This window comes from Bombus affinis, chromosome 11, assembly GCF_024516045.1.
Source record: "Bombus affinis isolate iyBomAffi1 chromosome 11, iyBomAffi1.2, whole genome shotgun sequence".
NCBI classification, from domain to species: domain Eukaryota; kingdom Metazoa; phylum Arthropoda; class Insecta; order Hymenoptera; family Apidae; genus Bombus; species Bombus affinis.
This window is the reverse complement of record NC_066354.1, coordinates 12,033,244-12,047,693: the sequence shown is the minus strand read 5'-3', so window position 1 is coordinate 12,047,693 and position 14,450 is coordinate 12,033,244. Positions and strand designations below refer to the sequence as shown.

Below are 14,450 nucleotides of genomic sequence, written 5' to 3'. Positions count from 1 at the left end.
ATGCAAAAAACACTTATATTAAATCACATTTATTAAACGTTAAATGTTTATATATAAAAATATCTTTATACATTGGTTTGAATATTTTCCTTTGAATGACTGACTGTTTTTCTTTTTGGTTTCCTTGATGCCTAAATTGTCCAACATTCTTAGTTGGACGTAATAATGAGCCTACTTACAGAAAGACATATTTCCAATACATCCAATATTTTGTCCGCTGAGAGATAAAAAATTTTTACGTTTGATATGTATTTTAAGAAACATTCGTTTACGTACTTCATTATATGATAAAAGGACGCAAATTTTTTACGAATCAAACCTTTCGTTTTCATGCCAACTAACTGTGCAACTGAAGTATTATTCTTGCTATGGATCAGTGTTTCTGTGCATGATTTACCTTTCTTACGCATATATCATTTTGTAAAAGTTGTTTGCATAGATAGCCTGTAAAGCATGGTATAATTAGTTAATTAATACATACATAAAACATCAAATTATGTTTCCACGACAATGAGACATAGATTTACATATTTATTTTTACACATGTCTAGATATCTGCAACATATCTCAACGTATCTCAAATACAAACATGCATTATAAGAATAATGCATATATACGGACTATGAACTTCTCACATAATATTTCTCATTATATTTTATAGGCAACCAGAGTTTCTTTTTTGTAATCGGTATTTGCAAACGTTAAATGTTAAAGATTTATCAGTCACGTTCATGTTCATAGCGGCTCTATTTATATGTGCATATTTTATTGGAAAATTGCTGATTATATATAACAAGATCTATCTATCAACAAAATATACGACAAATCATATTCACAAATAGTTGCACATTCGTGTCGTAAAGAAATGGTATTAATATGAAAGAAACATCTTTAAATTTTTTTAAAAAATTATATTTTTTCAAATCTTCACTCAGCCTATCTTGAATACATTTAATTAAAACATGAAAATCTTTCTCTCATTATCTGCGGATGAGCGAATCAGTTTTTTTTAATTCATTTATGCTACTGTTGTACCTAGTCATCCCTCTGTTTGTCAAAGCACTGTCTCCGATGATATCATGTATAAAAGCTCCAATATTTTTTAACAAATATATATTGCTTTAAAAACAATTTTAGCCAAGTATTCTTCGCAAGCTGAACGTTTTAAAGCAAAACCAGCGATTGGTGGAGTATATTTATTTGTTAAGGACTGGTACTGTGACACAAGACCTTGGTTTGCCAAGTACCTGATATTTGAACTTTGGAGTGTCATCAAGTCGTCAAAGTCTGTTAAGCTTATGTAAGTCAACGTCTCTGGTTTCACAGCAATAGACTTCTTCAAATTGATCTCATCAAGGGTCGGGACACTGTGATTCTTTTAATAGTTTAACAAATTTTTCATCAAATCCACGCTTTGTACCCACTTGAGACATATAATCTCTGATGGTCCTTGCACAAGGCAATGGAATGATCTCGTTCTTCCTCAAGAATTCGTAGTAACTCTGAGATTTGATATTCATTAGCATACACATCATTATAAAATCATCCGTATAACGACGGCCTTTTGGATCCTTTGTTTTCGCAGCCGAAATTATTTCTTGGATAACTAATTTTTGATTTTTTGAAATTTTATCCAACTCACTATCTGTCATACATATCATACACGTTTTCTTCTGTTGATTTACGATCAGGTTTGTGGTACGCTTCAGCTTATCTTTCATTCGATTAACCCTAGCATCTTTATATTTGATTTTTTCTCGCATAGTCTTCAACTTCATTTCATCGAATGGGTTCAAAGAAGTTGTGACTCGTTTAATAACCGTTCTTTTTTTCATTCTTCTAATCTTTTGTGATAAGGTGTTAGAATATTTTTTACATGAATTACATCTTTCACTCATGATAGATAACATAGAGCAGTCTGCGTGACGCCAATCCGTACCGATACAATTTTTTAGAGCAGTGTTTGCACGGATTGTATCTAAACCAGTGGACGTTATTCCTTTACATGTGCGTAGATCTTTAAATTTTTTCAAAATTTCTGGTAGCATAGTGATTTTAGTTAATATTCGTGGAAGTTTTGCAGCTATTACATCAACGGGTGTCATGTATATTTCGTAAGTTATCTTTCTAGAACCTGTGACTAAAACAGATTTTGCAAAAATATGCTTCTCTTTTCCGCAATCATTCACTCTTATAGCATATGTAAATAAGAGAGCTTCTTCATCGCCAACTTTAGAGTTGCCGACGATCCATGGTTTCGGTATTTTCAAAGATGCATTATTCTCAAAAGTATCGTCCTCTGTCGTAAAAAAAATTATAATTAATTTTTTATACTTAATCTAGACATTTGATAGAAAAATGTACTAACGAAATTTCTTTAAGAAAGAATAATTAACAAATACTACTCTAAACAAAAAGGATAAAGTTTATATTTTTCTGATTTAAACTACTTTTTCCAACAAATTTTTAATAATCGTAGATATTTTAATTTTAACGATTATGAATAATTGTAAAGAGTTACCAATATCGATTATTTTCAAAACAAATTTATCATACTTACGTTGAGATTCAAAGTTGAAACCGATAGAGTCAAACATTACTGTAGTAAACGGGAGTCCAGAACTTGTAAAATGAAGCATTTTCAAGTTATCTTCTGCTTTGGTAACTGTCACAAATGATTCAGGTTGCATGGTATTGTTTATAGAACAATCAATACTTACATCCGATTTCACAGAAGATATTATACTTGAATTAATAGAATCTGTTGACATAAAATAATTCGATTATTAAAAGTGAGAAAACAGTATAAAATATAAATGGCACAAAAAGTTATGTTTCATCAAATAGATACATTTTCAAAAAGTCCAAATTTCAAATATAAATTTTTTATAAACAAGCATCAGGCGACATATAGATGTTTTTTGAACGTTTTGAAATTTATCAAGATTAAATAGATATAATCGTTATGAAAACTATAACAAAATGTTTGGAATAAATTTCTGGAATAATGTATCAATACAATAAAGGTAACAGTCATAATTATACAGGGTAACCAGATTTCAACAAATTATTATTAATATTTAACGAACTATTAACATTTTCATCAACCGTTGTATTTTATAATGTTAAAAAATATTAGATACTTACAATGAGAAGGAACACCGCTATCAAAGTCCAGAGAGACAATAGCAGAACATTCATTATTTTGATATACGCATCGTTCTATGTCGTTGTTCACAAATTTATCCTGCTTTATTGACTTAAGCTGTAATATTTCCTGAACTTCATTTTGATGTTTCTCCAATACTATCGTACTTATGTTTGCTTCTTTTTCTTTAGTTACTGACTTTGAATATTTTGCTGTACTACTTACACTTATTCCTTCTTCTGTAGTTGTTGACCTTGGACACTTTATTGTACTACTTGCACTTACTTCCTCTTCTTCTTCTTCTTTAATTGTTGACTTTGAATACTTTGCTCTATTACTTGCAATCACTTCTTGTTCCGTAATTGTTGACTCGGACTTTGTTGTACTACTTGCGGTTACTTCCTCTTTAGCCGTTGACTTTGAACATTTTGCTGCTTAAACATAAATTATTTATAAATGTGTGTGTGTGTGTGTGTGTGTGTGTGTGTAAATATATATTCTATATTTTACGTTTACTTGTAAATAAATACATCTTGGACAAAGCATGTTCCTAAATAGGTCTTACTTTTATAGAACCTTCCAATAAGATCAATTTAAATACAAATATTTTAATGAATAGTTTCTAGCATGCAAGAATCGCAGAAAAAATATATGACCAGAAATGAATGAATTACAAAATAAAATGTCAAAACCTACGTTCTTGTACTGCATATGTATGGTCTGTATAAAGTCTGGCGTATTTCCTCATTGTGTGTCTTATTACATCTTGTACGTCTTGTTGTGGGCTTCTCGATCTCGATCGAGATTGCAATGGATATCCGTCAAATATTGTTGGTACAGCTCCTGGTCGTAAACGCGTACGTTTTAATGGTACCTAACAAATATTTGAAAATAAATATCATACAATGATAAAAGATTTTGTCATTATCAGTAGCGAAAATAATTTTAATGAATAAATCAAATGATTTTACCTGAGCTATAATTTTCCCATTATTATCGTACTTGATATATTCTCTAATTATGTAACGTTCTTCAAAATGTTTTTCACATATTCGCTGACCCGTTCGCAAACGTTCTATTCCGGGTATCAATGCTGCCCATTTTGCACCAAAATTTTCATTTTTCACTATGAAAACAGATACTTTTTCATTACGTTTATCTTTATTTGTCCTACAATTCGGCACAGCACAAGTCCATGGCATATTGAATTGATATATTTCTGTCGTCGCAGCGGCGGCGGCGGCGGCCTTTTAATATGGCTTATGAACATATGCTAGTCTAAAATCTAAAACTTGTATTCCAATAAAAAGAAAAATGAAACCACGATCCACACATTTCAAAACGTCATCTTTTCTTCAACAGGATCCTGCGAGGGCGAAAGGAGGGGAGCTACGATCACGGACGACCGTGATTGCGACGGTCTAATGCTTGGCGAACAAATTGAAAAATATTTGCCGCTCATTAAGCCTTGATCCCATCGCGGGAGTTACCGGACCTGTAACCTGTGTACGTATACGACAATACACACACACGACAATGTGATTGTATTATGATATTATGCATAAATGGACGTTATGTCCATTATACTCACACGTACGAGTATGTAACCTAAAAATCATGTTATGTACGTATACGGAAGCATGAAGGACAAGGTTTTACTGCGTATGATAACTTTGTTCGAATAAACAGCAAGCAGAAGCAAACGTAGGAATATTCGAAATTTTCTGTTTCCATTATTATTAATGAAATTAACTACATAATTCGATTTCTAAATTATTCCGTTAATAAGGACTGGAATTAAGTATTGATATTAAATGATTGGAATGAATAATAATATAAAAATGATAAATCTCGATATTAACATTTAAAATAATTGACATTTTCGATAAATGATAAAGGAAAAATTTAGAAATAATATTACAATTTTGTTTTGCTTTATTCGGTTATAAATATGATGACAAGTAAAGTGCAAATCATAATTATGCTTGGAAGATGTATATTCTTTTTATATATACTTTTCTGAATAAGTACATTTCTGTCAACCATCATAATGTACAATTGATTGATAGACGAATACAAGTTCAATATTCACACATATATACGTATATACATATACATACATTAAAACAATGTAATATTCACAATACTTTATATTACAACCATTTAAGGTAGTATCTTTTAATTATTAGAAAATACGTTGGATAAAATATGTTTTATCTAAAATAATTGAACATACTGATGAGATTAGAATTTTACGAGACGCAATATTGAACGAAAAATCCATCATAAAATTTCAATTTATCTAACTGCTAGCAATATCCACCATTTTTTATTCTAAATACAACTTAAATCACAGCTCTGTTGTATCAACGAAAGCACGGAGATGGAAAAATCTTCAATTTCTGAAACTATTATCACATAATATATATAAAGTTTTATTTATCTAATTGAACTAACGACCAATAAAAACTGTACAAAAGATTTAAAAATAGTATAAAATATGAAATAGTAAAATAGTTAAATATGATTTAACATGGATACTAAATGATTTTGAACTAGTTAGTCCTAACCAAGGATAAAAAAAGAGATAAACGACAGCTGACAGTTTTGTTCTTAACCGAAGATCATGAAAGCCGATCATAGAAACAAGATACACAAACGAATCGGGATATTTCGAAAACTGACATTATAATTATTATGAAAGTATAACTAAAAATTTGTTTATATGTTGGAAAGCCATGAATAAGCTTTTTTCTTTTATGTACCATAATCGTTTACTGTGCTCTGCCACCAACTAACGCTTCGTCTTCTGCTCTAGGTAAACGTTTGTAACGTTCTTGTGATACCAAATAAACTGCTAATCCACCGAAAAGGATTAACATAAGTCCGATTACATTAATTAATATTGCTTCGTCTACAAGATTTTGATAATTATTTCTGAAATTATGTATTAAAATAAATGAAAGGGTAACTCATACGTTATTGTGTCATAAGTTTATACTTACCCTAAAGCAAAAAATGCTTTTTCATTGAGGCCTAAAAGACAGGAAGCAATTACACCAACGAATCCTGCGATTCCAAAGTATACATGAATTGGCATGTAAGAAACCCGTAATGGAAGTTGTAATCCCGGATACAGGAAAGATAGAAATCCAGCAAGCCACTAAAATATTAAAATATATGTATTTCACGATTATTGGACGATTATATATGGATAAGAATAAATAAAGAGTTAATGATGAGTTTATACCTGGCAGCAAAATAAAATTACACTAGTGAGCCCAACCCAACTATGAAGACTATACATGTTTGGAATTGGTTTCGGTTGCAAGTTGTGACTGTCAAACACAGCCACGAGAGAAATTACAACTAATGCAACAATTAATATCATTATGCCTGCGTGAATTAGCTTCAATCTTCGTTTTCGAGTATTTCTTTGTGTCCTATATATTAACATACCTAACAAGATTGAAGATAATATTAAGTAAAAAAGAAATTAATTCAGTGTTCTTAAAAGTTTTCTTAAATCGTTAAACATACCATTGGCATATAGAAATACGAATCCAATAACCATTAAAAGAGGATGCCAATTGAATTCTAACGTTGGATTAGAATTCCAAGCAAAACCACCTCTATAACTGCCGCACCAAACTGCAACTAGAATTATCAGTATAGCTCCAACGATTTCCATTGCAACGATGAGGGGTCTGAAACCCTCCAGATTAACACGTGGTTCTGTAATTTGCTCCATGTCTAGAAATAATTTTATAAGCGCTTCATTAAAATTTTAAACTGTCATGAACGTCTTATAAGAAATGAATTAAGTGCGATACTAGACATAAGTAAATGTAAAGTTAATAGGAAATAAAAAGCATTTAAAATAAATAAGCGACATACCTAAACATATCTGGTATACGTATGGATAATTTGTTGACATAATTTAACTAAAAAATGAATTCTCTATTTCATAAAATTTTGAATTGAATATCCTTCCTTATATGATTTTATACAATCTGTTTAAATCTTATTATTTATTTCTTTTCAACTTTTAACAACATTCTATGGTAATCTTTTATTTAATCTTTATTATTCAGATATTATTTCTATCATAAACCAAAAAATCACACGATACTTCAACATATAAGAGAAACTAAATTTTAATTAGAGCTTATGAACATATGTACAACATATTATATATTCAATAAAATAAACTTACTTCTTTGACATATGGTAACAATTATTCAACTTTCTTTTTGTTTCGATGATTTAATTGTATTTGAAAATTTATATATAAACATCTACTAAGATAAATATGTTATCCTGTTACATAACGTCTATATAAATATAAACATATAAATTGATTAAAATATAATGACACTTAATATATTAATAATTTCCTTTTAAAGTAGTTGATTGTTCCCGTTGTGTTAGGCTGTAAAATTACGAAACTTATGTCCCTGTAATCATTCTGCATAATAACACTTAATGCTGTGATAATGATTAAAAATAGCATCTATAAATCAACAAGTGTTAAATTGTTGCTTCGGTATCATTAATATGATTTTATGCATCTGATTAAATAATTGTTCAAATATTAAGGTGTTCAGTCTTATTAAAATTGACGAAACGAATTACATATAAATGAAAATGGAGAGAATGGAGCACAATTTCTAATTTAATGATAGCGCTATGAAATTGGCCACTTTACCTGACACTTTCCACAAAAGGTTTCAAGAAAAAAATCAACAGGTACCGCGCAGGTTCTCCAACGACGTAAAACAAACTATCGATTATATCTACGCAGTTGTGGAATGAGATATTTAAATTTATCGCACTTCTAGTCAATATAAAAACTAATTGCAGATAAATATGCCTATTCAAAATATAAGATTGATCAGTTGATATATAATTGGAATTTTTAATTTTGAATACGAATTAACTTTGGCCTTAAATAGTAGTGATAAGGAAATTATTAAAAATGAAATATGTGCAAGTAATTAAAATCTATTTTTGTCATAAAGAATAATGGCAATACGAGAAAAATATTTGTTCTAAAAGTAAAATAACACATATCTTTTAGTCGCATACGATACCATATACACAACATGATACAATTTATTTGACACGAATACATTAGAAATCACAGCTTTGGTTTCTATTATCAAGTAAAAAATATTTGAGATATATTATTTACTTCGAATCTGCGCATTGTCTGATTTCATTGTTTTCAAGAAATTCTTAAAATTAAAGTGCTTTCAAAACTAATGTCTAGAATTTTTCTTAGTATAGTAAACTAGATAGATTGTAAATAATTATATATATATATATATATATATATATATATATATATATATATATATATATATATATATATATAATCTTATTGCCCCTCTAACGTAGAGTTATGCTATTTGATAATAATTTATTATATCGAATATAAATTTTAGCAACGTTCACACCACCGTACGTATGTAATTGAAAAATAAAGATAACCTTAAAATATTTTACCGATAAGGGAAGCAATTTATCTTTTAATATATGGATATATGTATATGTTGTTATCGTTCAAATATTGCAGAAAGATGGAAAAACGAAGACTTCTTTTAAATCTAACAAAAGATAAAAGAATTACTCGCGTCTTTGAGAGATGTTTCTCAGATGCCACTGCAACTAATAATAATGAGAAAACAACACATTTTGGATTCAAAACTGTCAAGGAAAGTGATAAAGCGAAAGAAGGTACATTTTATAATTTATGTAGTTATCTAAACAATTTTGCCTTTCGTTCCTTTATATATTATCCTTATAGGTAACAAAACTTTTTATTCCCAAAGGAAGCATACCCTGTATCATAGAAATATTTATAATTTTGTTTACGAGAAACAACATTATATATAAATGGAAAATATACAAAGAATCAAGATACAAATTGTTCAAAAGAATCTGAACAAATTGTTCGATATAATTTGTATTTTAGGAGCTTTTAGAATAGTCAAACTAATACAATTTATATCAATTCTTAAGCATTTCGTGTAATTTGTTTTTGCATTAACCTTTAATCTTGTATATATATCTGTAATGTAAGATTTATTAAGTTAATCGAACAATTTTTTTTAGTATATACAGTTTTTGAGAAGGTAGCAAATTCGTACGATCAAATGAATGATGCTATGAGTTTTGGAATTCATCGCATTTGGAAAGATATATTCATTCAAAGGCTTGGACCAACTCACGGCACCAAATTGTTAGATTCGGCTGGTGGCACAGGAGATATTACATTCAGATATTTAAATTATTTAAAGAATACCCCTAATTACCAAGATGTAAAAAGTTCTGTAACAGTTTGTGATATAAATAAGAATATGTTAGACGTTGGTAAAGTAAGAGCAAAAAGATTAGGATGGACAGATCAAAATAATTTTAATATTGATTGGAAGCAATGTGATGCAGAAAAGCTTCCTTTCGAGGATGATTCGTATAATGCTTACACAATAGCCTTTGGAATAAGAAATGTAACGCATATTGGAAAGGTAAATCAATCTTATGAAATTTTTATTAAATTAACATTGAACTTTAATGATATATTTTTCTCTAAGCATAAATAGATTTTATACTAATATTTTACAAGGGAATAACGATATTTGTTATAGGTACTTTCTGAAGCATATAGAATACTTACTCCGGGTGGTTGTTTTATGTGTTTAGAATTCAGTCACGTAGATAATAATATCTTGAAATGGTAACTAATTTCTTTTAGGATAGAGTAACAATTATTTAAAATCTTTTACGCTGGGTATCTATGGATGACGAAATAAAATTTTTAGGCTCTATGATCAATATTCATTTCAAATAATACCTGTGTTGGGTACACTCATAGCAGGAGAATGGCAGCCCTATCAATATCTTGTTGAGAGTATTAGAAAATTCCCGAAACAAGAAGAATTTAAAGTAAGTTGTGCGACATGGTAACATGATATTTATGTTATGTTTAAGTTACAAATCTATATATACATATATGTATATTTAATTTCTAATTACTATTTTAGGACATGATTGAAGTAGCAGGTTTTAGAAATGTAACGTATGAAAATTTAAGTAGCGGTATAGTAGCTATTCATTCGGGTTTTAAATTATAATGAATAGCGTTTTTCATTGATATATAATTAAATGTATTAAATAACAAACTACTTGTTACATATCTTTCATTATATCCAAAGATTTGGTGAAAATAACACTTCATTATATTGTTATATTTACTACAAAATGTTTATTTTACTTCTTTCATTTATATTTTATAAGATTTTATTTTATTAGACACAATGATTTATTGAATTATTCCTCCACTGAAAATAAGCTACGATCTAAATGTTGTTTTCAAGTAGAAAAGCTCTTACTTTCCTGTCTATTATTTCTTTCTGTTCCTGAGTTAAATCGTTAATTTCGATTACTGTTGGTCTTTCATCTCTATTTAACTCTAATTTTAAGAGTGCATCCAGAGCTTTCATCTCTTTTTCTGCATTACGAAAACTCTGAAATGTTCATATATAATTTATGAAGCATAAAAAGTTCAAATAACGAAAATGATAAATATGTTTAAAAATTATTGTGATATTATAAAGCTTTCTATAAAAATACGAGGGCAAAATACCATCCTAAGTTCATGCTCAATTTCTGGATTCTTTTTCCTCAATTTCTTTTTCGATGAAAACTCTTGGACACTGAAACCTAGTAAATTTTCTAGAATCTAAAATCATAAAATGTGTAGTTATTTAAAACGCACTGGATTTTCTAATAAATTCCCATTTTCACTTAAATAAGTTAGAGTTCAGCACCTTATTTGAGAAAGAAACTTCTATTGTTCCAGTACCATCTGCTATTGTAGCTTGCAAAATCCAAGATGAATCTTGTTTTGTTAGTTTTCCGAGGACTTTGACGTGACCTCGAATAGTTTTAAAAGTTGTGGTTGTTACTATTTCATTATTAATATCGTAAATAAATTCGCATATTTTCGGCTCTTCTGGAGCATTTACACCTCTTATAAATTCCGTAATCTGCTTATCCATTCTACCCTTTTTCGAAGCTATTGTTGTACGAGGTGAAGTTGAAACCTGAGATATTGTACAACTGAACATGTTTTAAAGATAATAATTTTCAAAATAGAAAGCAGTAGTTTGTACTTTTTAACAAAGTACATAAATTAATATCGAGTGGAACGAGTCCAACAACTTACTCTTTTTTTTCCGTTAGTTAACGAAGATTTTTGTTTTTTCCCTATTTTTGAATGGGAAATCGATGAATCTGTCTTGGCAATACACGACTTTAAATTTAAATGTGACGAACCTTTCTCTCTGGTTTCTCTAAAGGCGTCATATTTTACATCTGTTACAGCTTCCTCATCGGTTATTACAATAATGTCATCGCTTCCCTCTTTTGGCAAAGTCCTAAATGGCAACGCAATATTTTTTTGTTCTATTGACGCTTCTGTAAATTGTTCTTCGTCAACCTGTAATAAAATATCTTCATTCAAAGGTTGATTAAATTTAAAACTACTGCTTTATACCGACTAATTTTACAATTTTATCTCTTAATAAAATAAAATATTAAAATAACCATCTCTAAAAAACAATCGTCGTCATCCAGGATTTTTTCGTTTCCACAACTTTGATCCGTTTTAACTTTATCGTTGGTAAATTCAGTTTCTGTTTGAAAACAATCATCATCAATTAACGTTTCTTCATTTTCATGACTTAAAATTCTCTTAATTTCAGCGTTAGCTTTATTAATTCCTCTTTGAAAACGAACATTATCATTCAGAATTCCTTCATTTTCATAACTTTGAACTCTTTTAACTTCTGCGTTAGTATTCTCAATTTTCGATTTTTTACGATCTTCGTTATGGGAATCTTCAGTCTTAGAAACATCTTCAGGATTTACTTCGAAGTCTTCTTCAAAAAGGACTTTGTCTATTTGTGATACCTGTGGTTCGATATTATTTGATTTAGTCTCATTATCACTATAGGGATCAGGATTTTCTGAAAGATTCCTGTAAATGATAAATACACGTCATACATAATATTAAAGTTATTATTAAGACTTTCCAAAATATAACTTAATGTTTAATTTAGCTTCAATTGACTTGATTTATAGTTTACTCCTATTTCGATTTCCTTATTATCCCTGCAAAATTTTTAATATTAATTTAAACTCACAGAGCTCTAGCTAAAATATTTTCCATTGCATTAGGTATTAATAAGCTATCCACTTCGCCACCAATTCCTTTCAACTTTCCTTCTTCTAATAACAAAACACCTTTACGACATTTCAATGGGCCCATTATCATAACTTTATATCCCGGTAATAGTATATCCTTGAAAAGAATATAACAGTATTTTACTTTTGTATCGTACCTTTAGAACATTCTTAAACATATGTCTTTAATAGAGAAGGAAAAATAGAATAATAATAATAATGTTTTAGCTTAACCAGACCTTTATATCAATTTAAATATGTTATTGAAAAATTTATAGTAAATGTTCACATACATTCAGTCGAGATATATAATTATATTCAATTCCAATTAAGTCTTGCAATCCATCTGTTAGTCGTAATTGTATCATTCTTTTTTTCGGAGGTTGCCATTTTTCCATTTTTTCTTCTTCAGATAGATTTATTTTTGAGATATGAGTGTTTCTAATATGCTCTAATTGTTTATATTTCGATGTTGCAATATCATACATTTGTTCTACCTAGATTATTACAATTTTAATTAATCTATTATCTGTGCAAATATATATATATATATGTAGGTGTTTTATTTACTTATATATGTACCTGAAGAATATAGTTTCCAGATAAAATAATAAATTTTTGATCCGACAGATTGCAAGGTAAACATCCATTTTCATTATTAATTTTACGCAAATCACTAAGTTGCCATTGTTCTTTTACAAATTGTAAAATTTTTTCTGGACCTGGCTGAAAATGAGATTAATTATAACAAAGTATACAAATTTATAACAATAATAGGAGTATTTTACATTTACGACGTTTTACAGAAACAAATGTAATATGTATGTAGCCAAACTTAAAATGTGACGTTGATAATTGTACTTCAAACTCTAGGGCATGCTTCGCGCGTATTATAGAATTGTACGAATATTTTCATTTAGATATACATAAAATTAATACTTACATTTTCATGTTGATTTATGTAAAACTCTATACAATCTCTCAACCATTCATTATTCATCGAATAATATTCTGATTTCAATCTACCTTTTATTCGTCTGAATACGTCTTCATTCATTTAGGCTACTTTGTGTTTATGTAAATTTATAATATAGTATAGTCTAGGTATGTACACTCTTTGTTTCAACTTTTTCGAACGACCGATAAAATACTGTTTCTGCTTCCTCTGCTCTCCCTGCTGTCGCGAGTTAATTCTAGATTTATTTGAATAGAAACTTGTATCATTACGAATGAAAGGTTATGGTCTTGAGTGACAGCTAGTCGCTGTCAAGGTATTTTAATATACGAAACCGATATAATAGTATACGATATTTTATTTATTAATATATTCGTGTGTGTGGGTGCGTATCAAATGACGTTATATCAGTGAAAGAATACTATTTAATAAAATTGTTTTCTATCTAATAAATAAGATATGTACTAATAATTTGATTATTAGTTTGATTTATATATATATATATATATATATATATGCATTTTGATACAAACCGTCAAAATTATTATGAAAAACTTTTCAGTTGGTAAAATTCTGACAGTGATTAACTGTTTTGGGATTATTCATAGAAAACGTAAAAGAATATTTACTATATTTATAGAAAAAAAAAAAAATTAACTTATTCGATACAAATAATAAGTTATTTAATTTGAAAGATATTTATTTATTATTTGACACAAATGTGAAGCAAGTAACGATTTGTATTACACAAAGTATTACTTTTATCTTCAACCAGTTTATACTCGTGCAAACAGATAATGGAGAACACGAAGCTATTCAGTGCAAATATTTTTACCATTGACACAACAACTTGTAACAATGATTCCAACGAATAAACTATATAACATTGATTACTTTTAGAGTACACAGACGAATTACTTTTAGTTACGTTCAGTCATTGAATAATACATGTGTACATATAGACGATGGACTATTTCAATTATTTTATCATATAAATAATATTGCGAAGATCAGTATCCTTATCGTCACAATTTTATTATTTCACAATGATTTCCATCCCTAGAAAATCAGTTCACTCAAGCCTATTTTTAGTCTTTC

The 14,450-nt window shown here is 28.7% G+C and overlaps 4 protein-coding genes and 2 long non-coding RNA genes across 15 annotated transcripts; 2 read left to right on the top strand and 4 right to left on the bottom strand.

Annotated features, from left to right (window-relative positions):
• Window positions 1-13: 13 nt before the first annotated feature.
• On the bottom strand, window positions 14-1,182 carry LOC126922174 (uncharacterized). The gene is made up of 2 exons (XR_007712663.1): window positions 1,036-1,182; window positions 14-444 (listed from the first exon to the last, which is right to left on the bottom strand). It is a non-coding gene; the product is annotated as an uncharacterized LOC126922174 (long non-coding RNA).
• A 20-nt stretch (window positions 1,183-1,202) lies between these two features.
• LOC126922135 (uncharacterized) lies at window positions 1,203-4,573 on the bottom strand. 2 transcript variants are annotated; one of them, XM_050734421.1, is made up of 6 exons: window positions 4,120-4,573; window positions 3,845-4,022; window positions 3,374-3,582; window positions 3,148-3,265; window positions 2,561-2,761; window positions 1,203-2,299 (listed from the first exon to the last, which is right to left on the bottom strand). In XM_050734421.1, exons 1-6 carry the CDS (start codon window positions 4,348-4,350, stop codon window positions 1,353-1,355), a joined length of 1,884 nt encoding a protein of 627 aa, XP_050590378.1. In that variant the 5' UTR covers window positions 4,351-4,573; the 3' UTR covers window positions 1,203-1,352. The 2 variants fall into 2 exon arrangements, with proteins under 2 accessions (XP_050590378.1, XP_050590379.1); XM_050734422.1 differs by having other exon boundaries at window positions 3,374-3,579; window positions 4,120-4,568.
• On the top strand, window positions 4,511-6,083 carry LOC126922175 (uncharacterized). The gene is made up of 2 exons (XR_007712664.1): window positions 4,511-4,654; window positions 5,967-6,083. It is a non-coding gene; the product is annotated as an uncharacterized LOC126922175 (long non-coding RNA).
• LOC126922160 (transmembrane ascorbate-dependent reductase CYB561-like) lies at window positions 5,128-8,049 on the bottom strand. Of its 4 annotated transcripts, XM_050734486.1 has the most exons (6): window positions 7,365-7,846; window positions 7,046-7,092; window positions 6,689-6,901; window positions 6,399-6,607; window positions 6,154-6,311; window positions 5,128-6,085 (listed from the first exon to the last, which is right to left on the bottom strand). In XM_050734486.1, exons 2-6 carry the CDS (start codon window positions 7,083-7,085, stop codon window positions 5,923-5,925), a joined length of 783 nt encoding a protein of 260 aa, XP_050590443.1. In that variant the 5' UTR covers window positions 7,086-7,092; window positions 7,365-7,846; the 3' UTR covers window positions 5,128-5,922. The 4 variants fall into 4 exon arrangements, with proteins under 4 accessions (XP_050590443.1, XP_050590444.1, XP_050590445.1 ...); XM_050734487.1 differs by lacking the exons at window positions 7,046-7,092; window positions 7,365-7,846 and adding an exon at window positions 7,857-8,049; XM_050734488.1 differs by lacking the exon at window positions 7,046-7,092 and having other exon boundaries at window positions 7,365-7,845.
• A 246-nt stretch (window positions 8,050-8,295) lies between these two features.
• On the top strand, window positions 8,296-11,676 carry LOC126922156 (2-methoxy-6-polyprenyl-1,4-benzoquinol methylase, mitochondrial). 4 transcript variants are annotated; one of them, XM_050734478.1, is made up of 6 exons: window positions 8,296-8,313; window positions 8,727-8,887; window positions 9,266-9,678; window positions 9,799-9,887; window positions 9,973-10,096; window positions 10,195-10,412. In XM_050734478.1, the coding sequence occupies exons 2-6, from the start codon at window positions 8,731-8,733 to the stop codon at window positions 10,282-10,284; spliced, it is 873 nt and encodes a 290-aa protein (XP_050590435.1). In that variant the 5' UTR covers window positions 8,296-8,313; window positions 8,727-8,730; the 3' UTR covers window positions 10,285-10,412. The 4 variants fall into 4 exon arrangements, with proteins under 4 accessions (XP_050590435.1, XP_050590434.1, XP_050590436.1 ...); XM_050734477.1 differs by lacking the exon at window positions 8,296-8,313 and adding an exon at window positions 8,483-8,611; XM_050734479.1 differs by lacking the exons at window positions 8,296-8,313; window positions 10,195-10,412 and adding an exon at window positions 11,537-11,676 and having other exon boundaries at window positions 8,643-8,887.
• On the bottom strand, window positions 10,388-14,403 carry LOC126922136 (recQ-mediated genome instability protein 1-like). Of its 3 annotated transcripts, none has more exons than XM_050734424.1 (10): window positions 14,188-14,403; window positions 13,341-13,574; window positions 12,980-13,123; window positions 12,691-12,894; window positions 12,358-12,515; window positions 11,759-12,191; window positions 11,379-11,651; window positions 10,981-11,256; window positions 10,797-10,892; window positions 10,388-10,677 (listed from the first exon to the last, which is right to left on the bottom strand). In XM_050734424.1, exons 2-10 carry the CDS (start codon window positions 13,452-13,454, stop codon window positions 10,510-10,512), a joined length of 1,866 nt encoding a protein of 621 aa, XP_050590381.1. In that variant the 5' UTR covers window positions 13,455-13,574; window positions 14,188-14,403; the 3' UTR covers window positions 10,388-10,509. The 3 variants fall into 3 exon arrangements, with proteins under 3 accessions (XP_050590381.1, XP_050590380.1, XP_050590383.1); XM_050734423.1 differs by lacking the exon at window positions 14,188-14,403 and adding an exon at window positions 13,886-14,045 and having other exon boundaries at window positions 13,341-13,797; XM_050734426.1 differs by lacking the exon at window positions 14,188-14,403 and having other exon boundaries at window positions 12,980-13,119; window positions 13,341-13,837.
• Window positions 14,404-14,450: the final 47 nt, after the last annotated feature.